The sequence below is a fragment of the Coenobita brevimanus genome, chromosome 21, assembly GCF_032717465.1.
Source record: "Coenobita brevimanus isolate Jiangsu-jjx chromosome 21, ASM3271746v2, whole genome shotgun sequence".
Lineage (NCBI taxonomy): Eukaryota > Metazoa > Arthropoda > Malacostraca > Decapoda > Coenobitidae > Coenobita > Coenobita brevimanus.
In genome coordinates, this window is record NC_136974.1 from 1,508,385 (window position 1) to 1,533,537 (window position 25,153).

At 39.8% G+C, this 25,153-nt stretch overlaps 1 protein-coding gene across 1 annotated transcript in view; it reads left to right on the forward strand.

Moving 5' to 3' along the window:
• Positions 1-24,893, forward strand: part of BBS9 (Bardet-Biedl syndrome 9) — a 31,824-nt gene extending 6,931 nt beyond the window's left edge. The window contains exons 4-18 of the mRNA XM_080266510.1: positions 54-220; positions 586-781; positions 2,479-2,762; positions 3,404-3,528; positions 10,061-10,241; positions 11,156-11,410; positions 12,484-12,608; positions 14,828-14,942; positions 15,813-15,927; positions 17,197-17,389; positions 17,949-18,113; positions 18,898-19,041; positions 20,258-20,483; positions 22,209-22,400; positions 24,481-24,893. Coding sequence (XP_080122636.1) covers positions 54-220; positions 586-781; positions 2,479-2,762; positions 3,404-3,528; positions 10,061-10,241; positions 11,156-11,410; positions 12,484-12,608; positions 14,828-14,942; positions 15,813-15,927; positions 17,197-17,389; positions 17,949-18,113; positions 18,898-19,041; positions 20,258-20,483; positions 22,209-22,400; positions 24,481-24,893 — 2,896 coding nt within the window. The remainder of the gene's footprint in view (positions 1-53; positions 221-585; positions 782-2,478; positions 2,763-3,403; positions 3,529-10,060; positions 10,242-11,155; positions 11,411-12,483; positions 12,609-14,827; positions 14,943-15,812; positions 15,928-17,196; positions 17,390-17,948; positions 18,114-18,897; positions 19,042-20,257; positions 20,484-22,208; positions 22,401-24,480) is intronic.
• The last annotated feature ends 260 nt before the right edge of the window (positions 24,894-25,153 follow it).

Below are 25,153 nucleotides of genomic sequence, written 5' to 3' on the forward strand. Positions count from 1 at the left end.
ATGATGATGATTGATGATGAAAATGATGATGATGTGACCAATTAATCCTGCAGGGGTAATGACCAGAACCACCTGTGTGTGCTGCATCCAGACCGGCTGTCAGTATACACAGTGACCTCAGGCAGCGCAGCAGCAGCACAGAAGGAGCATGGCCAGCAATATCGCCTCTCATCGGCGTACCAGCACAGGCTGCCACGTCGGGCATACTCACTCCTCACTGGTAAGCTTGATGGATGGAGAGATAATACCACTGCTTTTCCCTTGCAGTCATAGTTACAGGTGGTGACACTGACATTTTTTTCATTTTATTTTCTTTGTGCAGAGAGTAGAAGCTGTTCATTGCATCCAGTATTGGCTTGTTGCATTCCAGGTTAAATACCATGGCATCAGTAAATGGTCAGGTTAATGGGAACTGTTATTTCATACTTTTTTAAAATAATAACTTGTCATAATGCCAATGATGCATTTTTGATGATGGTCTGATGAAAAACCTGATAGTGCTCTGCCTTGCTTTTGTTTATTTTATTTTTAAACACTTTATTTATTTCTAGTATTTGTTTCTTTTTCATTTTATTTATTTTGTAGGTCCTTTTGGTGGAGTGAAGGGGAAGGACTATCTGGCAGTGCAGTCTTTGGATGGTTGCCTTTCTGTGTTTGAACAAGAGTCTCAAGCCTTCACTACCTTTCTGCCCAACGTTCTCCTCCCTGGACCCCTCGCGTACCTCCCCAAGAGTGATGCCATCCTTACTGTTGGCTCGGATTGGTGTTTGCGTTGTTATAGGTGAGATGGAGTCATTTGCAGTTTGATGAAGGGAAGGTGTTATGGTAAGATTACGCCTCCACTGGGAGAATTTTAATTGCATTCGATACATAGTAAGCCCTCGCTATAAAAATCCTATTTGTCATTTTTTGTTCCTAATAAGTGTACAGGAAATTATAGAAAGAGTGTGTATTACAGCTTCATTGCAACCTTTAAAGCTGGTGTGGCGGTGTAAAATATGAGTACCATTTGTATATTTAATGATGATTTGGAACTCATCCCTGATTTATAATGAAGATTGCCAGCACCTTAAAATTCAACTTATTGTTTTAGGTCTTGTCTGTTGTGCCAGAGGTTGAGCCAGGGAGATAGAACAGACAAAAATAATGCAATTCTCTTATTAGGTTGCCTGTCTTCTGCCTCTCATGCCTGCTTATTTCAGTATTTAGCACTTTTGCCTTGTCTCAAAATGTATTCATGTCATCAGTGGACCTGTTTCTTTTACCTCCCTGTGACACCACACCACATCCAGCTGTTCCTACCTTTCACTCAGAAGCACATCTTTTATCCATTTTGATCCATGCATTTCTCAAATAACCTGCCATCCACCACCAGCATGATGAGTTGACCTGGCCCTCCATCTGAAAAGTTCTGGCCTAGGACACTGTAACAAAATAATGTATTATTAGAAAACGAGATAGAAACTGTGACAAAATACTATGGTATATAAAGACATCTGGAAGCTCCTTCATTGTAAGCCCACATATTTTTATGAACTTTTTCGGACTCCAGAGCATTTGTAAGACATATCATCATCACGCTTCCCCCCCCCCCCAACCTGCAGGTGGAGTGCAGTAAAGCACAGAAAGACAAGAGGGAAAGAATACCATAGTGGGAGAACTAATCAGCATCATGCTTAGTGAAATGCGCCACACACTCATTTACCATTCAGGCTCCAGAAATCCTGGCTTCACCTGACAGGCACACTGTTCCACATATGGCTTCAGATTTTCGCTTGTCAAGTTAAATAGGGATGTGAAACTCATGTCATTTGTAAGGAATCCCATGAAAAATAAGTGTATTAATACAGTATATGGCAGGTAGTTCAGGTAGCAGTTAGCATTGTAATTGGGAAAGATGTAGGTGGTAAATGGAATGAATTTATATCACTTGCGTAAGTTTTGTCATAAAGACAACGCAGCCTGTCTCCATAAGCTGAGGTGGAGTGAAGAGGTTTATATTGGAAATTAGTAATCCGTACCACTCTGGTACCCACAGTTATGACCAATGAAAATGGAGTGATGAGGCAAACACTACACTGCAGTCCCCACGTCAGCTTACATAGATAGTTCAAAAGTATGATTCAATGACAGGTCCAGCCACTGCTTCTCTGTAAGTTTCATATTTTATTAATCCATTTCTTTTACACGCATCCTGTCTTCACTTAAAGTCTAGGATGCATGGAAGCAAAATGCTGCTTTGAATGAAGCAAATCTAAGTGAGACACATTTGTGGTTTGTTGCTTAGGAATTAAACAGACAAAAAGAGAACATTATATATGATTACAGAGCAGCTTTATATTGAATCACAAGCAACTTTAAATGAAGAGAAAGTGTAAATTCATCCCCAGTTTAATAATACAGCAATTTTAAGTGAGGAGTAGATGTTAGTTTATCCTAAACTTAAAATGAGGGCTAAGTGTGTGTATTCCTCATCAGATACCAGGCAATAGCTGTGGCTGGAGCTGACAACCCCAGTGACGCCAACACAAGTAGTGCCAATAAACCCGGGACTCAGAGTGGCAAGCGACTCACGCCAGAGTGGACGCACCTTCTTGGGGAACCAGTGTTGGATGTCAAGGTGGTTGGTGCAGCGGAAGGGGTCGGGTCTAGTGTCGTTGTCTTAACTCACCGATCATTTGTCTGCCTGAAGGAGTCCGGGGTAGTGAAGTTTGTCAAGAAGCTGGAGTTTAATCCGTCCTGCCTCACTGCTTTTGTTTTAGGTATGCATCGTGGATGTTGCAACTTGGTCATCTAGAGCTCTTGCAGCAAGCAGCCTCTTAGCTCATATTACCATAGTTCAGATGGCGAGATTGTACTTGAGACATATTTCCTTCCCTCATGCATGTACAAAGCAAAATTGGGAAACAAATTTATGATGTCAAAGGTACTTGCAGTCCCATATTTTTTAATGTGACTATTTAAGTGGTTATTGTCTCTGGCTGTTGTGTGTGTGTTTGCAAGCACATGCTGCATTCATGCATGTGCATACAGTATATTCCGTTCTGAAAGAAATTATCAGGCTAATAATAAATATGAATCCATAATGTTGGTGAATTCAACCCTATGACTGCTAGAATATCTCTTAGCCAAACATTATCTTCCTGTGCTAGCCTGAATAGATTGGAGGATAAATCTGTTGTAATGAAGAGAATACTGGAGTTCATTACTAACCCTGTGACTGTGTCAATGCAAGAATTTTTACCTTGGAGATGAACTAATTTGGTGTTAATATCCATAAAACAGATATCTCTCAGTGAAAGGATTACATTAATCTTGTACAGTTTCCTGCCAGACTTTCAGTTAACCCTCATGTGATGCTCCTATTTTATAATTCCCTTACCCGTGTCTCATATCTCTGCAGGCAATGCAATACAGGTGTTGGTGACAAGCCACACAGAAACACTTCTTGTTTATCGTGAGACAGAGCTGCGATGGGCCTCGCAACTACCCTTTGTTCCTGTTGCAGTCACACGGGCTGACTTTGAGGTAGTGTGCTGTACCTGTAGTAATTTTGTTTTCACCTGACAAAACTGGGAACTGGCCACTCCCACGACTTGAACGTTAAGTCATGGAAGCATGAAATTCGATGAGATTGGTCGAGTGGAAAAAATGAGTCTCCTTGGCCACATCAGATTCAGTCAGCTGAGCTAAAAGAGGTTAGGGATCTTTGTCAGGTTTGAACAAATGTGCTATATTGATGTCTCCACTATTATTCAAAATTGGTGCATCTTTGTGTTTCACCTCATGTTATTCTCTTGATTCCCTCTTGAACTGAACCCCATCACTACCATGGGCCTGTTTTAATTTCAGAACCAAAGTTTTCAATGTATTGTAGGAGTTAATGGAGGTTGCTTGTAACTCCATAAATGAAAGGTGTCTTATATCATCTGGCAGCCTCATGTTTAGAACTGAGAAGTCATCATTGTATTGGTGGGGTTAATTTGCTTTTTGGGTGTTGCTGCATTTCTGTCTCCTTGCTGGTCATGCGGTTGTTAATTTGTGTATCTCAACAGACTCGGAAGTGTTGGTTTCCAGGAACTGAATTTTTTGTTGCTTGTTTGATTATTCAGCTAAAGTGGTAATGAATGCTTCTCATTTTCTTTAAGGTGTTGGAGTTCTGCAGTATATGTTAGGCTTATCTTCTGTCATAACTGTATATTTTGTTTGGGATCTGTTAATAACTGCATACCTTCTGAGTATTTTTATTTTGAGTAATTTATGATGTTATATGACAGTAAACCCTTCCATAGCACTGTTAACCAATTGAAATTGCATTGTACATAGAATCAACATTGTCCAGATTTCCTCCAATATGGTAAAGGTGTTTGCAGTTAACCCTCATTTAAAGTCGCATCATTATTGAGTTGCTGATGAAATTGATCCCAGTCCTTCACTTAAAGGTGCTCAGTTTTTGCTCTGAAGTTGTTTGGAAGTCAGAAATTAATGTTTTTCATGCTTTTAAGTCTCCAGCTGTGGATCAGACATATAGGGTAACATTTAAGCAATACACATCATAGACTTGAAGTGGGGACTGATGGTGCCTGATACATGTCAGAACTATTATTTTGTTAGTGCTGATGGAGGGTTTACAGTTGTTGCTGAAAAGAATCTTGTGCATCGTGTTTCAAGTGGTCTGTGTAAAGGTAAATGTCATATGCTGGGAACAATTTACTGATAGTCAAGTTTTGATTTGCCTTTTGCAGTTTTTTGTAGTGGTCGAGTGTGTGTTGATGTTATCACGTCTGTTTTCTGCAGTGTTGCATGAGTGGTCTCTTGCAGTGTAAGTGTTATATAATAAGCAGAACAGTACAAAACTTTAGTAAGGTTGTACCTGTACCATTCATTACTTTTTAAAGATTGTAATGTGATTTTGGCCTCTACAGCACTTTTTTTTGGCTTCAATCCAGCTGGTTTGTGGTTGGTGGTGATGATCACTGTCAGTTGTGTTAGAGCAGCCAGTAATATCCACCATCTCCCACTGACCCTCATTCTCTGGTGTGAGGCCTTGTCTTGCATCCACTCTTATATATTTAAGCTGCCTTTACAAATACAGTATAGCACAGAATAAAGTAATACTCTACAGTAAATTCCCACTGAACGAATCTGAAGGTACAGATGACCAGTGTTTTTGTGTGTGGATTATATGTAAGGACACTTTTTGAATTCTTACCAGACTGTATGCTAAAGAACTTGGCTAACAGGCTTTTGCTATTGGTAGACAGTACACCAGGATCCACAGTTTTAGAGGAGAACTGGCATAAGAGTATTGCCCTTCAACACATCATTTCATATCTATCTCATTAACCAGGGACTGAATGTGACCATCAGGCCATGCTATCTTGGGCATGTTGTAGAACAACTTATTTGTGAAACTGGGAGAAATATATGGAACTCCCAGAAATGTGCCTACCATCAGACAGTTCTGGAAGGAATTCAACAGATTGTTGGTTGGGGACAACATCAAGGAGTCCTGGAACAAGGTTACTCCAGCCATCATGAATGCTGTTTGGAGGAAAATTTGGTCTTTGTGGGTGTATGGCATTCCTGGTGTCCTGGAAGTGTTGGCTGTTAAAAAAAAAATAAATAAATAAGTAAATAAAAATGAACATCTGTTTTTGAGGAGGTTGATGAAAGGGTTATTGATAAATTTGTAGACTCACTAATTGCAGATCTCTTCTGTAAAAAGCTGATGCTGCTGGAACAGCAGAGTTTAGGAAAAGATGGAGATGGGACCGGACTGGAATCAGATCCACTGGAATTGGTCAGTTGGACCACAAGTAGACTGGATCCAGACTTGAAGGCCAACTACTGATTTTTACTTAAGTTTCAGTGTCAGACTTGCCATAATAATTTTTATTCTTAGGTACTACTGTTCCACATACAGTATAGGATTGGGAACCAGCCTGATTGTCAGAACCATTTCCAGCAGAATTGGGTACTGGACCAGACATCAGTTAATATCAATAAAGTTACTAGAACCAAACCAGTTTGACTTTCTGGAAAATTAACATGGCAGATCACCAGATGCATACTGAACTCAACTGCTGCATCCCATCTGTAGGAAGAGAAGAAGAAAGAATGTGAACCGACACAGAGCAATTCTTTCCTGCAGATGTTTTTAGAAGTTTGGATACTTCTGATGAGTTGGTAGGTGCTCTGGCTGAGGAGGACCTCAATGATGACAAAATTAACACCATGTACAGTTATTTATGGGAAATAATTACCAGTAATTGTTATCATGAAATTCACAGGGATATAATACAACAAGCTGTTCAGCCAATGCTTCACCTATTTGTTACAAAGAAATATTCATCTCAAAATTATTTTGACATTCCCTAAACTTCTTGTGCCAGCCCATCACCTGTCTTGAGTGGACTTGCAGACAGCACAGACAATACTGCTTGTCTTTATGAGTAACAAATCCTTTACTATGTTCTTCTTGCCCAGGGGAAGAACATCTACTTTACTGAAGCAGTCAGTTCCCTGTGATAAGATTGTACATTAAGTATAGAGCATTCCCGCAATTTTTTGCTCTTGCAGTTTGCAGTTTGTATATTTCTGTTTTTACTGTATGCATTAATTTTTATAACTGTTAAGCTAAGTGTTTGGTGTGAAGAGAAAATCTTTTTATAGTGTAGATTGTAGCATTGTAATTTAAAGCTAAAACAAACTAACAAACAGTATTTATGAATGCAGACCTTTTATGAATGATGAGTTCATTCAGAAAAACTGATTCTGATGAATGAAGATGCATCCAGCAGTGATTTGTTCAGTGGTGACTTACTGCCTGACTACCGGGTAATGCAACTGAATGTAATTTAAGCATCCTTTCCTTGATCCTGACACCTAACCTAGCCTGGTCTGACTTAGCCTACCATGATCTATCCAGACCTGTCCTGCCTCCCAACTTCCCCCTTGCCTTAATCTTGCTTTTGTCCATACAGGGCCCTCGGTTCCTAAGGGTAAGCTTGCGTTCCTGATCGTCCCTTGTCTGTTTGCTTGTAGCGCTTCTTTCAGACTGCAGTTTATTGAGGAAGTATTCTTGTCTGTTTATAATTCATTGTTGGTTGCATTTTGCTACAGTAGTTGCAGCATGTAGGTACATGCACTGAAGCCACATCAACTCAAAATTAGCCAGCTCAGAGACTTTGTAACTTAGATGGTATATTTTTTGGAATAAAGTAGTGTACTTTTATCCAGAATTATATCATCTAGTGGTGATAAGGATATTTGTAGACTTTAGTATACAGAAGTGACAATGGATATGTAGTGTGTACTTATCCCTCAGGGATAAGGGACTAAATAGGGAGGCTTCCAGAGATTGAGCAGCATGAAGGGCCATCATCAGGTGCCCAAGGTTGACACATGCAAACATGTTGTAAAACCTCTGTTTAATGGACTGACTGGGAGAGAATCCTGATCCAAAAAGACTAATAGCTGTTATATCTAATGGCTCCCCCCTAAGGTGGGATTTCAAGCACGTTTGAAAATCAGTGAGCATAGTAGCATATTCTGGTACAAAAAATGAAAACTATACTGATTTTACACTAACTTGGCCCATAATTTCAGCCTTTTGCATTTTATTTCACATCCTTGTAATTGCACTTCTTAAATACATGTATTGCACTCCATTGTGTCTCATTTAATGGATATTGTTTTTATAGCTGACGGAAATCCGGCGGCTTCATAATGTTTGTGATATCCAATGTCCAGTCTATTGAGATTATGTTTTACCATCTGTATACAGTATATACTGTATAGATAGATAGATAGATAAATAGATAGATAGATAAACACACACACACAGATGCAGTTATGAAAGACTTCCTTGTACCATAAAGGTTAACTGAAAAGGAAGAAATCTTTATTCATAACAAGCTTCCTGATGTGAGTTACAAAACTCTGAGGTGGTATATCTGCGAATATATCTTTTCTAGAAGTTATCAGTTTCTTTGAGAATTATGAACCATATTTGCCTAAGTTGTTGTAATGTGATGATTTTACTCTAGTCCATTGTGTAGTGATGCTAACCTTTGACCAGTGAATTATTTAGGATTACACAAACTCTTTTTATCCTGACTTTGATGATTAAACCTTTTTATTATTATATAACTTATTATCAGATTTGCTTTACCATTGAGGAACTATTTTTAGTACAGCATAACTAAATTTGTTTAAATCATGGAAGACTTAGTCCTACAAGTCAAAGTTTTCATTGGGATATATTGGATTCCAGCCAAGTATAAAGGATAAAAGTAAGTCTGAGAGATAGTAAGAAAAAAACACCTGTACTGAAATGAATGAAAAACTGGTGCAATGATAATGGTGGATACTGCAGTAAAGTAAATTGTGCAGAAAGAAATGTACACAAAGCCAAACTATGTCAAAAAGATGTAGCATGTTTAAGGTGTCTTGCAGAAGCAGAGCCCAGTACAGTGAGGATTCACTGTGTCATATAAAAAAATATTAAATGAAGCAGGCACTGAGTGTGTTGGGCATACTGGTCAAGAGGTTGATTAGCTGCGATGCAGAAAATGGCTGGTGTTACTCGCATCTGCAGCAGTTTATGTAGGCAGTGTGTTTATTCCTGTACCAGCCCTCTGCTTGTTGTTGTCAGTGGAGCATTCATGTGTAGTGAGAATTATGATTAGGCATTATTATCAGATCTACAATTTAATGTTTGCTTAGCACATTAGGACGGTGCTCATAATTTTGAAATTTTTGCATTTGTACTATTAACCCCTTTACTTCAATAACATATTTCTGCATTTTGGTTTCAGAACAACAGACAGTTTTATCCATTTAGAAAAGATCTCTCATTAGAGGGATTATTGGTGGCTGTATCTGTCCTCTCAGTTTTGAAAAATCCCCCATGAGCTAAATAAAATTGTCTGGTGTTAGCAAGAATAAACTTTAAAGTACTGTACGTCATGAGAGTGAAGGGATTAATGTACTGCACTATATTTCATAGCATTTGCTGCATAGTAAACAGAAAAAAGTTTGTTAGTTGATATTTAATAGTCCTGCTTCCATGTTTATGTGTGAATCCTTGTGTGGTGATGTGCCTGCTTGTTTCATCAGCTTTCTTTCCAACCTTCATTTACTTTATTTTCTTTAGTTCAGATTGGTGCTTCATCCCTCTCTTTCCATTTCTTTTCACGTGCTGTTTTCTTCCGTTCATACTTTGATTCTTCATCCATTAGTTACCTTTCCTTCTTATGGTCCACTATACCTGTTTTCTCTCCCTGTCCCCTCCTCTCCCTGAATTGTTGTCCATTTTAAGTGTCCTCATGAAAATACTATGCCCCTCATGCAGAAAAGTAATCCAAACACATATCCATATTGCAGATATATCATTCTCTCTCTCTCTCTCTCTCTCTCTCTCTTACATACCTCATCTCACCTCACCTCACATTACCAAGAAAATTCAGTTACTAAAGTATTTTTTGCTGGAGAACATCACTGCATTATTCTCCCCCTTTCCCGATTGTTTTATTCAGCCTCGGATCAACTTTCTGAACTGGAAGGTTAGGTGGAGACTTAATAAACCCTCTCAATATATAAACCCATAAGAGTGATAAGGGGAATATAATAATCTGTTTGAAGCAAGAGTAAACTAAAAGGACCAGCTAGATATGAGGGGTTAATTGTCTTCTCTCTGCTATATTCATACCGACTCCTTCCTTCAACCCCATCCCCTACCCTCTCATCCCCACTGTAATTTCCCTATCCCTCTTGCCACCACTGTAAGTCACCCACGCCTCACCCCCATTAAAAGTCCCCTACCCCTCACCCCCACTAGAAGTTCCCCACCCCTCATCCCCACCTATAACTCCCCATCATCACCACTATAGCTCCACTTATTCTCCTCACCACCTCCATTACTTCCCCATCCCCCTTATCACTGCTAGAATAACCCATCCTCCTCCCCCACTATAACCCAAATCCCTCTCACTACCACTATAACTCCTTCATCCCCCTCACCACCACTATAACCCCCATCCCCTCACCTCCCCAGGGCATCAGTGGTGGTGTGGTGATGCTGGGTTCGGAGGGCCAGCTTCAGGTCAGCTATATGGGCACAGATCCCTCACTCTTTGTTGCCCCACCCACTGATGCCCGCCAGATCAATTATGACCAGACGGACAAAGAGTTAGCAAATCTACACAGAATTATAAAGGCATCGACCAAGGACACAGGTATGACTTACTCAACTTGTATACGTTGTTCACTTTAGGTAGGTGAAAAATTACCGTCACCCCATCTTGATTTATGAGCAGTGACAATAGATTAATGCTAGAATATATCGCTAGTCATGAAGAAGTTCTTTGGAAAGAATGTAGAACCATAGTATTATCTCATTCTGCCACTGGACCAAGGAAAATAAGCTGCCTTACAATGAAAATCTCTGCCTAATTAAAGTGAATGGACTCGTTTTATTCTAACTCGGCCTAAAATTGTTATCTCTCCATCTTCAGTGCTGAATTTTAGCAAAAGGTTAACACTAAATATAGTGTTAATTACAAAGGAGTGCTGTGGAAAGGTTGTACAGCTGTAGCATTGTCTTCTCCCTCTGAGCTACATAGAATAAGATGCAATTGGATGAAAATCTATGCTAAGTTAAGGTGAAAGAACTGTATTATCTATTGTATAGCAGATCTTCATTGTAAGCTCCCTTTTTCTTATTTTTTTCCTGAATAAACTCCATATAAGGTCACAAAAAGACAGCTTATCAACAATCAGTTTCTTCTTATAAAGCTGGTCTACCAGTTTATCCCAGTTTACAGTAAGAGTTGTAAGAAGAAGATTGAGTACTTTAGGACAAATCCCAGACTTATAATAAGGACTGCCTGTTCTTGGTGTTACATAAGAGCACAGACATAGTTTTGGTTGAGGTCATGTTTATCAGGTTTTGGAATGGGGGGATGTGTATATCAGGTACTTACAGTAAGGCAGATTAGTTGTTTGAACTGAGTTGCCAGGCCCCTAGTTCCTGTATTCTTGATGGGGCACTAAAGGATTGGATGATGAAAGGTTGGATAGTAAATTGCTTGACACTCTTCCCATCATCTTGCGCAGTACAACATTAGTAACAGTCATCTCTTTTGTGCAGGGTCACTGGTTGGTCTGAGCAAAGGTGGCAGTGGTATGGGTGAGGGTGACCTGCGTGTGTATGCCACCGTGGGAAGCCAACTGGAACCAGGGGGTGGGATGGGGGGACTGGTGGGGCCTGATGGGATGGGGGTGCCGGCTGTCCCTGTTGTGGTGCGACTCACAGCTCATTCTCCACTCAACTCAGTCCGTGTACATATCTCTGTGGACAAGCCGTTAGCAGTTACACAGCATACTTTTGTTCTGCGTACTGTCTGTGAGTATCCATGTTTATTGTATCTACTGCCTGGTTATTAAATGTTTTTGTATCTGCAGTTTGTACTCAGGTTGTTATGGCAGATGATGTTTAGTATCAGTTTTGTTTGTCACTTTGTTGAAAAAGTCTGTGTTACATCTGAAGAAGGAAATGAGACGTTACATCTGAAAAAGGAATATGGAAATGCAGATATACTTTTCCCTGTTTGTGGTTATTACCAGACCCCATCTTTAGGTGACAGAAGGATCAGCATGATGATGATGATGATGATATATAGCTACCATTTTTTTGTAAGCCATATAAAGTCAGTTTAGAACATACAAATCTCCAGTGTGGTGCAGTACACTGAAATTAGTACTGACCACTACTATGGCTAGTTTGTAGACTGCAAATGGTTTATGTATAGTCAGCTGTTGAGCCCAGTTTAGAACCGTGTTACACATTTGATACGAATACATATATTACCCTCCTTCTATTTCAGGTTGGTTTTCTTACTGTATCTCTCCTACCTTCTTGTTCCTATTTGTTTGACCCAGTTTCTCTCCATTTCACTTTTCTTCTTTATTTTGCTGGACCTATTTCCATTCTCTTCATGTACAGTACCATCCTTTCCTCTTTTTCCTCCTTGCTTTGTTTCACTTCCTTACTTCCACTCCATTTACCCTTCCTTACCACACATCCTTATCCTCTTGCACTCCCTGACTTCAGAGGAAACTTTTATTTTTCCTGAATTCAGTCTGCCATCCACTGCACTTGCATTTTCTTTCCTTCATACACATCTTCTACCAAGTGACAAGACCTACGGTAGAACATGGGTAATTGCACTCACACACGTATACACCATTTCTTTGGAGCACACACCATTTCCCTCCTGATTTACATAATCCACCACATTCCCCACTCCTTCGTTTACTCACTGCCATTTTATCCTCTGGTAAAGTTTAAACACCGTTTCTTTTGGAGCACACTTTGTTTTTCTCTCTCTCTCTTACTCACTTTCTACCTGAGTTGTGTAGTCTGCAATCACCTACATCCCATTTTCATTGCTTTACTCACACCTTACCCTCTGGCAGGTGACACGAGCCAAATCATGGTGAAGTTCTACCAGAGTGAAGCATATCTTCCCTCCAACCTCACAGTCACCATCGTCACTTCCTTCCTCACTCACGCTGGTGCCCCTCGAATCATCACTACCAATGTATGTACCCTCATGTTTAGAAACTTTGTTGACATAGCTCTTTAATATGTTAGTTGTTGTTTACCTTATCATCAGAATTACTCTCATGCTATCCAGATGTACATGCATAGGTATATACATACATACATACATACATACCCATATACATTTTGAAAGGCATAGTTTCATGTGTACGTATATCTGTCTTCTTAACATGATTCGTTCTTTCCAGTATCCCTGCAACATTCTGAATACTGTATATCCCCTAACATGGTCCCTTTTCAGAACTTAATCCTTATTTTCTTTGGTCAGCCCACAGGCCTTCCTTCCATGTTAAGATCTGTACAGCACTTCACCCAAGTACTCATACACAATCTCTCCTCATGTCCAAAGTACCACATCCTTCCTGTTTGCATCACTTCCCTAACACTCAGTGCCTCAGCATCTTAATTCCTCACATGTTGCTGTCCCTCTGAGTGGCATTACACAACCATCTCACGACATGTATAATTATGTTAATATGACATCTTCCTCCTTACTTGCCCATATTTCATTGCCAAGGAGCTTTACAGTTCTCACACACAAATCTTTTAGGTACCCTTTCATGAGGAGAGAGAGAGAGAGAGAGAGAGATAGCATCCCCACATTGTCGATGGAGGGAGCAGTTCTCTTAGTTTCTTTCAATAACTTCTGATTCTTACAATTGAGCTATCTTCTGCATCCATCCTTCACAAATTATATCCTCGAGTAGCAAAGCCCATCAACACATCAAAATTTACATCCCTAAAGTAATCATTTCTGGCTTTGGCATGACCACTTGATTTTCCATGGATTTGACACACTCTTATCTGGTTGCATGTTGCTGTCAATCTTTCAAGCCACTTCATCTTTTATATAAACATTATTCACAAACACTACACAAGATGCAGTTACTACCATCCTCTTTCCTGTGCATGGCATAGTGTCATTGACTACTCTCTGCCATTGTGTTTCTGGCCACACTGCTAGCCATAACCTTACCCTATATTTTGATCTAAGACCGTAAGACTTCATACCCTTACTTTACTTTCTAAATTTCTCCACAGCACTCTTCTTGACGTCTCTAATGAAAATTAAATAATTTCCATACAACGACCCTCATAAATATAGTGGGCCTGAAACCCCATGGCATATCTTTTAAGCACCACATTAAAGTGAAGGGTGCTGTAGACTAATATCTTGTGCACATCCACCCATTCTGCATCACATCGCTTGCTTGCCAGTCCTTCAATCCCAAGTTGCTCATTGCTTGGTGTACAACTTCTCTAGGCATCCTATCAGATACCTTCTTAAGGTCTGCAGTAAGTAGTCATTTTTAAAATCTGTAATTACCATACTATGTGTGTGTAATCCACATTGCATCTCATCAGTCAGCACTCTTTCCTGGACATGCTTTCCAAGATCCTAGCAGTGATTTTTATTATATATCTAATCTAACAGCTTCAGACCCTTGTCATTTCCAAATTCGTGTGTATCTCCCTTCCCTAAGTAATTGTTCACAACCACATTGCAGCTGGTCACCTGGCACAGAGTCCACTTTTGCAGCTACACTGATTATCATTTGCCATCCTTGCACCTACTTTACCAATAGCTTTTACCATTGACATATCTCCATCACTGGTGGTTGTTTTCCCATTTTTTAATTTCTTTCTTACATTCTCCACTCTGTCACTTTTAGTCAAGTTAGGTAGTCCTTGTACTCATGTTTTTGGAGCCAAGCAGTTCTTATCCCTGCCCTTCCATCTCCATATATATCAGTCTTATAACTCCTCCTCTAAGCATATCTGATTGCTGCACTTCCAACAATCACTTTGCCTATGTCATTTTTCACAAATTACTCTCTCGGTAACAGTGTCCCTTTAACTACTCAACATTTGTGTAGTTATCGTGAAAACCACCTATTTACCACCTGTGTTTTTGAGGCTTTTCCATTTGGGGGGATGCTGTTGCTGAACTTCTCTTCCTTCAAAAATATCAGGTAAACTGGTATGGTTGCTTAACTTGCCTATGCATATGTCCATTTTTTGTATTTGATGACTGTTGACTAATTTTTCTGTATTTGCCATATCATTGCAAATTAACTAATGCTGTAGATTGTACCTTACTTGTTTTCACATATCTTACCTTGTCCATCATTGTTTTTCATTCCTCTTCTCTCACATCTCTCTTGATGCTTGTCGATATCACTCATGTTGTTTCAGGTTGAACTACCACTAAGACTGGTGGTGCAGGGGAGTCAACCCAGCAAAGAGGCAGACCATAAACTTACCATCTCCACCAACAAAGATGCTGTCAATCTTCCAGAACTCTTCCCAGGTGAGTCTGACAAAGTTGACTGTGTGGCTGTGATTGTTGCCTTTTGTTTTATTTTGTGCACGAAAGGCTTGGCGCTTTAGTGAGTAATTACGACGCTCCAGTCGGATTGAGCCGGTGAAGGTTTATATCAAAGGGATGGTTGGGGTTTATTTGCTCGCGTAATGCTTCTCAGGGATGAGTGAGGCTGGTCACTCTCATCTTAAATGTCAGGACCAACTTGCCTAGCCCTGGGCTTCTATGCTCCTCATGGGGCAATGTAGGATTGGATGATGGATGAATGAATGAATGAATGAAAGGCCACTGAAGCATCATTGCTATCACCGAATAACAGCACAGGTACTTAACAGATAGTGCACTGTGTGGTACTAAGTGAAGTGATATTGTATCTTTTTGTGTGGAGTTGTCATCCAGGCCCAACAACTCGTATCAGCATAGGGCAAACTTCAGGTGGGTGGTAGATTTTTTTTTTTTTTTTTTTTTTTTTTTTTTTTTAATAGTCTTCGCAGTCAACATAACCCTCCCTAACCCCATCGAACCCATGTTATGTCGACCTTATTATGCGATAACTCGTTATGCAATAGGTCATCACTTGTTGCAACCCTTTTACAATGAAGCTGCACTGTATAAATTTTATAATTTTCCATATTCTGTAAAGCCCTTGAATCAGCATTTCTTCATCGTACAATCCATTTTTATTTTTTCTTTACCTTAAATCATATGTTTATACAGTACCATGTTTGATAATCAACTGAACTTAGGAAAAGTGGGTTTTTGATTTCAGGGCATTGTGGGATTCCAAAACTTGCACTAACCCTATTGTAGACTTTACATATGGTCATGTTGATACTGATAATCACTTTGGTGTTGCAGAATTGGTGGGTGAGTCAGGTGTGGGGACGGCAATGGGTCTACAGTACTTCAATGGCACAGAAGTCACCATCCTTTCATCCCGCACCACCAACAGATACCGTCTTCAGTCTGACAGGTATGTTTGGAGAATGTTAGATCAGAGTTTGTTTATTTATATGCAGCATAATAGTATCTATTGTTAGACGTCTTAAATTGCAGATATTTTGAAATCAAACGTCACCAATTGTTGCACAAAATAGTTGGCTTTATACCTGCACTGTAAAATGTGATCCAGTTTAATACTGTGGAAGTTATTTGCCTTAAATATAGTCCTGGGATGGAATTCTTACTGTGATCTGTCATGTCTCCTGGTCCTTCTAGTTTTAGTTACAAGAGGAAAGTTATCATATCTGTTTTCTGCTGGAAAAACCAGAAAGGGAGAGTGCAGATCTTCCCATGTGTCTTTTCTACATAGTTATTATCTCACTCCTTTCCTTTTCTGTTGGTATCTGCAAATGTGCAGAAATTGTTTTGGAGTTTAGGTACTATTGTTGGTACAGTATGGTATATATGTATATAATGGTAACATATTGAATTTAGTCGTTTTTATGTCATGATTTATTTTATTGTATTATTGCAATCTTCTTTCCTTCCATCCTGTCCTGTCTTTCTTTCCTTCATTCTTTCCTCATCCTTCTGCCTACGGGTGACTTTACACTCCCTCTTCAGTCTTTCTTTCCTTCATTATTTCCTTTTATTTCTGCCTGTAGGTGACTCTACACTGAGTGACAAGCCAACTGGTTTCTTGTACACCAGGAAACCACTTACTATGCTGGGTGGCAACTGTATAACCAAATTTTGGCACCTTATGGTTTTAGTGGGTCCAATCAGCTTGAGCCAGTGAAGGTTTATATCCAAGGGGTGGTTGGGGTTTATTGCTCACGTAATGCCACTCGGATGAGTGAGGCTTGTCGCTCTCATCTTCAATGTCAGGACCAACTTGCCTAGCCCCGGGCTCCTCCACATGGGGCAACGTAGGATTGGATGATGGATGGATGGATGGTTGTATTATTATTATTATGCCATCTGGAGCCCATAAGAACAGTACTGGAATATATTACACTATACAGTAAAAGGCTAAACTGTGTCACTACTCACTTTTCATGTGAGTCTTCTTCCCTTCTTCCCTTTTTGTGGATAATTGCTGCCACGTCCGTGACTTTCCTTTACTCATGTTTTTACCTTCATACACATTTTTTTTTTTTTCTCATTCACAGACTGTTGCAAACTTGTGCTCTGTTGTCTCCACCCTTCTGTCTTTTTCTGTATTTCTTTTTCTCTAAAGACCTTCCTTATGTTTTGCTCTTTCCCACACTCACCAGCCATCCATTGTATCTCCCACCAGCTTAGCCGCACTGTGGTTGGTGCTGAAAGAACTGACGAGTCGACTGCGTGTGTACTGGGGGCGGGCGGGGCGGCGAGGCGAGGGTGGAGAGGAGCCGCTCATTCTGGGGGCTGCCTCCTCCCTTCCAACACACGACCTCTTTGCTGAGATTGATGCACATTTTCTCCGACGTAAAAAACATAAGGAACTTCAAGTAAGGAGATACTTAACTGTTGAATGATACTGTAGTACATAGGGCAGTCCTTATTATGTCAGAGGTGTTTTCATATACTGTATTTCCTTACAGTTTTGTTCTGTGAATTGGAGAAAGTGGCAGATCAGCAATGGATGTTTGATAGGCAATTTTTCAGTAATGTAACATGAACTTATTTGCCAGAAGACTGTTAGATGGGAACTTATAGTGAGGACTACATGTTCTTTGTAATTTTTTTTTCTTTTTTTATGTAGTTGTTCATATTAAGATGTATGTATGATTGGTTTTGTGCTCAGTGAAGGAATGTGGTACCAGAAAATGTCTGTAACAGATGGGATGAATGCTCTGAAGAGGTTGAAGAATGGAGTTCACAGTGAGGTCATGGGAAAGACAGTGGAAGGTAACACTGACAGTGAGGGTGAGTGAGTGCATGAGAGTAAGTTAGCAGTGAGGTGGTGGGGGAGACAGTAGAAGATGACAAACATTAATGTGCCCTGACTTTGGTGAGGGATACCTGGTATTAGTTTTGTCCACACATTATTCCTCATGCACTTCTCAGGCCCAGTTAGTGCAGCGGGCAACTCAGTTCCGTGCGGTGCAGAGGCGGCTGCTTACCAAGTTCAAGGACAAGACACCCACACCTCTCACCAACCTGGACAACCTGCTGGAAGGAACGTTTAAGCAGATCCTCCACATAACCGACATCATTAATGAGAATACTAAGGTGAGTAACATCATCATCATCATCATCTGGACCTCCTTTCCCACCCTACGGCAGGGTGAGGAGTAGCAATGTCCAGACAGGCCATGTTTACCCAATTCAATGGGCCATACTTCCATTCACTCATCATACAGGCAGTCATGATAAGTAAGGATTTTAGCATTGGTTTAGCATCCAGTATACAGAAAACATTACCTGTATCATGGCCTATTTTAGTATGAGATTCCTTAAGATCAAGCATGGTATCAGTTGATTAACTGATTGATTATTTGATGTTGTAGGATATCACAACTTTTTACATACAATTGCTATTTAAATTGGGGAAACTAACATTTCAACTCTGTAGGGAGCAATGAAAACTATTGGGCACACTTCCATCATTTACTGAGGATTTAGCAGCAAACAGAGTGTCAAGAGGGTACCTTTTCGTGAGGACTTACTGTTTATTGTTCTGCTCTAATGATGACCTTCGTTTATCTTCTTGATTAATTTCAGTCAGTAGTAGACCTGTTACATCCTTGTGCATATAAGTGTTTGTTATGTGAATGAATTTATCGTCCATTTCATTGGGTACTGTTGATACCTTGTGCCCATTTGCATTCTTTTTCATTTTCCCTGAGTCTGCCAATCTCTCTTTGGTATGGGAAACCGACACAGGATAATAGTTATGATGATGATGATGATGATGAGAGCAATAATGGATAATGGTAATGATAATGGTGATAACAATAATGATTGAGATGATGATAACCACTTCCATCATTGACGGATTCTCTCTCTCTCTCAGGGTCTACAGCAGGATGGGAGCCAGTTGAGTTGTGTGGTGAGACTGGTGGTGGAGATAGCCCGTCTTCAGACCAACATGGATCCCCACCAACACTCACTCCTGCTTGCTGCACTTTCCCCCATAATCCACCCCACCATGGACCAGGTTGGCCCTCTCAGCATTTAGTTATTTATTGTTATTATTTTTATTTTTACCGTATTTTACAGCCCTGATAGGGTAATATGGGGTGACATTGTTGTTATTTTTATTATAATTATATCATCATCATCATCCGGACCTCCTTTCCTCCTCTAGGGCAGGGTGGGGAGTAGCAATGTTGAGACAGGCCAAATTTGCCCAATCCAATGGCCAAATTTTATCTTTATTTTAATTTTTTATTTTTATTTTATTTATTTATTTATTCTTTGTGTGGTATGCAGTATGTGAGAAGTGTTTAAGGTTGGGAGATGGCATGGTAGACCAAGAAAACATGGTTGTGGTAAATGAATGTGTGGGAAATTAAGGTATCTAAGTTGAGGACGGAAAAGAAATGGCAAGAAAATAAAAGGAATGGATCAAGGATGTATGGAATTGCACTTGACAAGGAGTTACGCCTCTCATTTTCATTTATTAGTCAGGATTTGTGAAGTACTGTACATCTAAAAGGAAATTTGAAAAAAATAAATAAATAAAGTATCCAGATGTTTTTTGGATGTGGTGTAAGATGTGGCTATGATTTTGGAGGCTTGGGAAATGAATGAAAGACTGTATGGCCTGTTTAACCATGTATGCTGTTCGATAATTCGTCTTCATTTGTGCTTTCTCTTCTCCGTTTTTGGATCCTACATTACCCCCTTTCGTAGGTTGAGACTATGGTTGGGTTGATTATGAAAATAATAAAAAACTAGTGGATCTAAGATTGGTGAATATCTTCCTTTACTGTACTATTTTTATCTCCTGTGATAGTGTATCGTATTCTTCCTTAGTCCGGTTCATACATTCTCCATTGTCAGCTTTCTTTTACCAGACTTATGTTGACAGCATCTCTTGTCATTCGTTATTCTCATATCACAGCTTTCTCATTTTCTTGCATACCTCAATCCTTAGCTCTCTCAACTGTCTCCCTCTGTCTGTATTTCCTGCTTCCTATGATCTCCAGTCTTTCAAACGCAGTGTGTCAAGGCATCTCGAAATGAATGGATCTTGAATTTGGCTCTCTCTTGTATTTTGTTTTTCTCTTGGAAGGAACAGTTTTGCGGGCTTATGGCCTTTGGTTCCTTCTTCTTCAAAAAAAAAAGAAAAAAAAAAAAGAGAAAAAAAAAGAACTTCCTGCATACCTTGATCCCTAATTTCTTCTTGACATTCATGTGCTACACTTCAGGGTTGGGAAGAGAGGACGGATGCCAGTGTAACGTTCCTACTGCGTTATGTCCTGGGGAAGAGTGGGGCGGGTGGTGGTGGGGGTCGCGATGCCCCACCCCCACCCCAACTGACAATGCCCCAGGACACAGGCAAGCTCAAGAAACACGTGGGTCTCCTACTGGATAAGGTTACTAAGGCAGGACAGCAACTGGTGCTTTCAGAGCCATCCCAGGAGACCACTGAAGGTAGGAAATGGTAGAAATGTTGTTGTTTTTGTTACTGTTTTGACCCCTGACTCATCTGGATATGAACCTAGGGCTTATAGGAAACCACTGCAGACAGGCACCCTTAGGAATCTCTGTTGAAATTTTGTTGAAGGAATGTCTGTGTTGTCGTAGTGGGGGATGCATGGGTAAGTGTGGTCTGGTAGAAATAGATTAGGGTTATGACTGGGTGGGTACTGAACAACAGAGAGAGTTGGTTTAAGCACTTCAGTACAGTGACTTATCTTTCATTTAATAACGAAAGAAGAGTAGCAGCAAAGGGGTTAATTAAGGCTGTATAAAACCCATCTAGTTCAAACAGTGTCTCCTAAGCTGAATAGAATCATCTAGAGATAGTAAGGATACAATAAAAATTACATCACTGGACTGAAAGATTTAATGCCAGACGACAGTGTGGGAATACCAGCTGAAGTGAATCTTGATATAGATTGCATTATAATGGGTTTGCTTTCAGTTCATGGAGCTGGACCACTCCCACAACAGGAATACTAAATTGTGGCTGCATGAAATTCGATGAGCCTTAGTTTTGGGGTAGGAATGAGTCTCCCTGGTTGCATGTCAAGTTGACCATCCAGTCTGACTAAACTTGGTCATCATCTGAGCTGAAAGGGCTTAGGGATCTCCCTCAGGTTAAACATGCTGGTGTGTGGTAGGATGAAGAAGAAATTGCAGAGATAGATCATGATGTTAATTGAAATGGCTGTTTTTCCATTGTATTGTATCACTGTGAACTTAATCAGATATTGTATATAAATAGAGCTGCATATCTTTTTAGCAGCCTGTTTTATGGTGATCATTAGGTTTGGCAATAATCTGTCTGGTTTAGTAATGTTTTTTCCTTGTAAAGCTTTTATGCTGTCCCTCCTAGTCTTTAAATTAGGAGTGACTGTACTGTAGGTGCTCATTATATATCAGTGATGTGTTTCATAATATTCCAACTTTTTCCATGCACTAGGTAGAGTACCTTAAATTGGAGGAAATCGGTAAATTAACATTACATGTACCAGTGAAACTTTAAGAAACAGTCTGTTTGTAATTTACTGAGGACTTAATTGCAAAAAAAAGGCTTAAGAAGATAACATGTTAACAAGTACTGTATTTACTACTGCCAACTTAATTATATAACACGACCTTAAAATGGCAACATATATCAAGGGCCTACTATACATGGATTTATGACCTAGTAATGGGCACTACAAGATCTCTTTGTAATGTTGACCTATACATATGCCTTTAACTCTTGCTTCCTGTAGACATCCATGAGGAAACAGTTTACTTTGATGAGGATAACCTATGTACTCGTCTGACTTCACCTTTTCCATCTTTCTCGACATGTGCAAGGAGATGATATACTGAACCATGAAGAGAACGGCCATGTATACTTTTAACCCCTGCTGAATTGTAAACCTCATATGATGCACAATGCAGGCCTGCATGAGGCAAGCTGAAAGCCTCATATGAGGAACAATTTACATTGGTTATTAAACAAGTGTTTGAGGGGAGCAAACTGCCTTACAAAGAATCAACCCAGCAGGGGTTAATTTCAACTCCTTCATCCTTTTACACCCTCATGAGAATGACTTGTGTATACTTTTAACTTCAGTGGCAACTAGACACATGTGGGGAGACATATTACCATGATAAGAATAACATCTGTATGCATCCAGCTTAAACTCTTCCTTCTAGACACACGTGAGGAGACAATTTACCGAGATGAGAATGACTTGGCCGAACCACCAACTCCTGCCACCCCCGAGGACCCGACCCAGGTACCCCTCGGGTCTCGGCTTGGGGAGGACCGCGCCAGATCAGCACGGGCCAGGTCTGCTAGGCTTCTGTCAGCCCGCTCAGCCTCTAAGCTTACTCCAGCAAGCTCATGTTAGTAATTCTTCTTCATCATCATCATCATCATGACCATCTTGATCATCATCATCATCATCATCATCTTCATCTTCATAATCTCTCACCATCATCATCATCTCATTTCTGATTACCATCATCATTATCATCGTAATCTCTCACCATCATTGTCATTATCATCACAGTTCTAATTATCATCATTATCATCACAGCCATCACCATCACCACTTGATTTCCCCATATATACGGGGGGTTGGATGGTTCATAACACAACTTTTTTATCACAATGGGGACATGAATCAGAGAAGAAAAGGAGGTCCAGGCAAATTTCTCTCCCTCCTGTCCTGTTGAAGATATGAGGCTGCTTAGAAGAAATGCCGAGAAATAGAGTCATCAGTAATCTTATTCTATATATATATTTTTTATTCTAACTTGTCATAAATTTGCCATCTCTCCATCTTGAATGTTGAGTTGTAACTATAGATTATCACTAGAATATGACGCTTGTTACAAAGAAATTCTGTGGAAAGGGTATAGAGCAGTAGCAATGACTTATTTGGTCACAGTGCTATTTGAAATATACTGCAAAAAGATTAAAAGTCAGTCTAAGTCAAGTTGAAAGAACTATAGTTTGCATCAACACCCATTTTAGTTGCCTTGAATGACACAAGGAATGTATGGGCAGTGTGCTTTCTTACGTGTCACCAGTGATAAGTGTGGTTTACATTCATTAATTGATGTCTCAGAAGACTTACACGTCTCACACTTTATCACTGAATTATCTTCTATTGCACTTTCTCATGGGTAATATATTTTGGGAGTGCCATTGGATGTATGGGAGAAATTTCATTCTCATATTCCTTACATATCATTGGAAGTGACTGGAATAGGAAGGAATTGATGGCAGTAGTCAGCTATTTTCATTTCACAGAATGTGGCTTCTCCCACAGCTTCAGTACTAAGTTGTGGTTGTTTGAAATTCAGTTAGCTTTAGTTATGAAGTAAGAATTCAACCATCCAGTCTGATTATACTTGGCCATCAACTGAATCAAAGGGCAACATTCTTTATATGTGTGTGGCATTCTTACACTATAATGCTTTTTTTGCAGCAGCCTAATATCTTTTGCGGTATTTGAGGGAGGAGATTGTACCTGAGTCTTTCTTTTTGTTCTATTTCATTTTCCCAAAGAAAAGCAGAAGCCTTCTTTGAATCTCCTGTCCCCTTATGAACATGTAATAATGATCTGGATGGTGATGTTTATGTTAATGATGATGGTGGTGGTGGTGGTGGTGGTGGTAAATTTTTCCTTCAGTATACATCATCTCCATTGCCATTTTCAGACTTTTCATTGTTTTGTCCATCTGTTCTCTCACAACGTAACAGTACCTAGTACATTATCTACCAAAATATTTTTTCACACAGTTACTAGTCATAGTGTACTAGGAATATCAGTTGTATGGTATTCCCTATAATTTTTACATTACCAAATTAATTTTTCTTTTCTACGTACTGTATCAGTTGTCTGCTTTTGATATTTAATACCTGCAGTCATGGATTTCTGAAGTGGGAGTTTATATAAACTCTCACTGTGTGTGAGATTTGTATATTGCATGTGGTCTTTATTTAACTGTTTGGTACTTAGAGAAAATTAATGAATAAATAAATAAATAAACATGTCACAGCCAGTCCCATACTACCTCCTGAAGATGCATTGACCCAAGGCTTGGGCAGTGGCAGACATAAATTCTGGTATCGACTCAGTTCATTACAACAAACAACAAGATGGGGAAGTGACTTTGGAAACCCAGTAATGAGATCGTCTGATCCCCCAAAACTCTCAGAATATTGTGCACAGGTTTTATTGTTGGTCTGATACAGAATGGCGTAATGGTCCTGTCCATAAAACAGCCAACCTCATCATCCTTACCTCTTCTTCTGATCCAAAGATGGGATAAGGTAGAGTCTAGAAAGCAAGCAAAGAGGTAGAGTCTAGAAAGCAAGAAAAGTGAATAATATGATAGGAAGAAGACTAATCAAGAGCATGCCTAGTAATAGTAGTACACAGTATTGCATAATTAAACACTGCATCTCTTGCAGTGGGTGAGGATGATAGTGAACACCGAGGGATCCTAACAGCCCAGAGCAGCGTGGGGAGCCAGCTGGATGAACCGGGTACCAATTCTGACCCCAGCCATTTACCAGACGGCCCTACCCACCTCAGTAATGATTCGGATCTTCTCCCGAACAATCCATTTTATGGTCAGGAAGATTCCATATCCACGCTAAATGAAAATAATCTCTCACGACAAAGTACACTGATTGAGGAAAAGGGAAAAGATGAGGAAAAGGGAAAAGAACAGCCCAATACAGTCACGGATTCACAAGCTGAAAATAAAGAGGAGAAGCCCCTGAAAGAGACATTGAAAATTCGTCCACCTACACTGAAGAAGGAAGGGACCATTGAAACACCAGATGACATTTTTGCAGGGGATGATGGAGATATATGGTAGGTGGACTGCTGATTTTAGCCCATTCAGTCAGATGTCATAGTTCATATTTGATTTTTGCTTCCCCCAGATTATTTTATTCAGCATAGGAGAGACTTTTTGAACCATAGCAGTTAGATACAGCCTTCACTAGTCCATCCATTTTAAGATCTCTCTCCTGAGTTGAATAAAATCATCTGGACAAAATCTCTGTACTGAAGAGGTTAATTACCAAGGTACCGGTGACTGGAACTGACATTCACTCCAGATGGTTCAGTTACTAG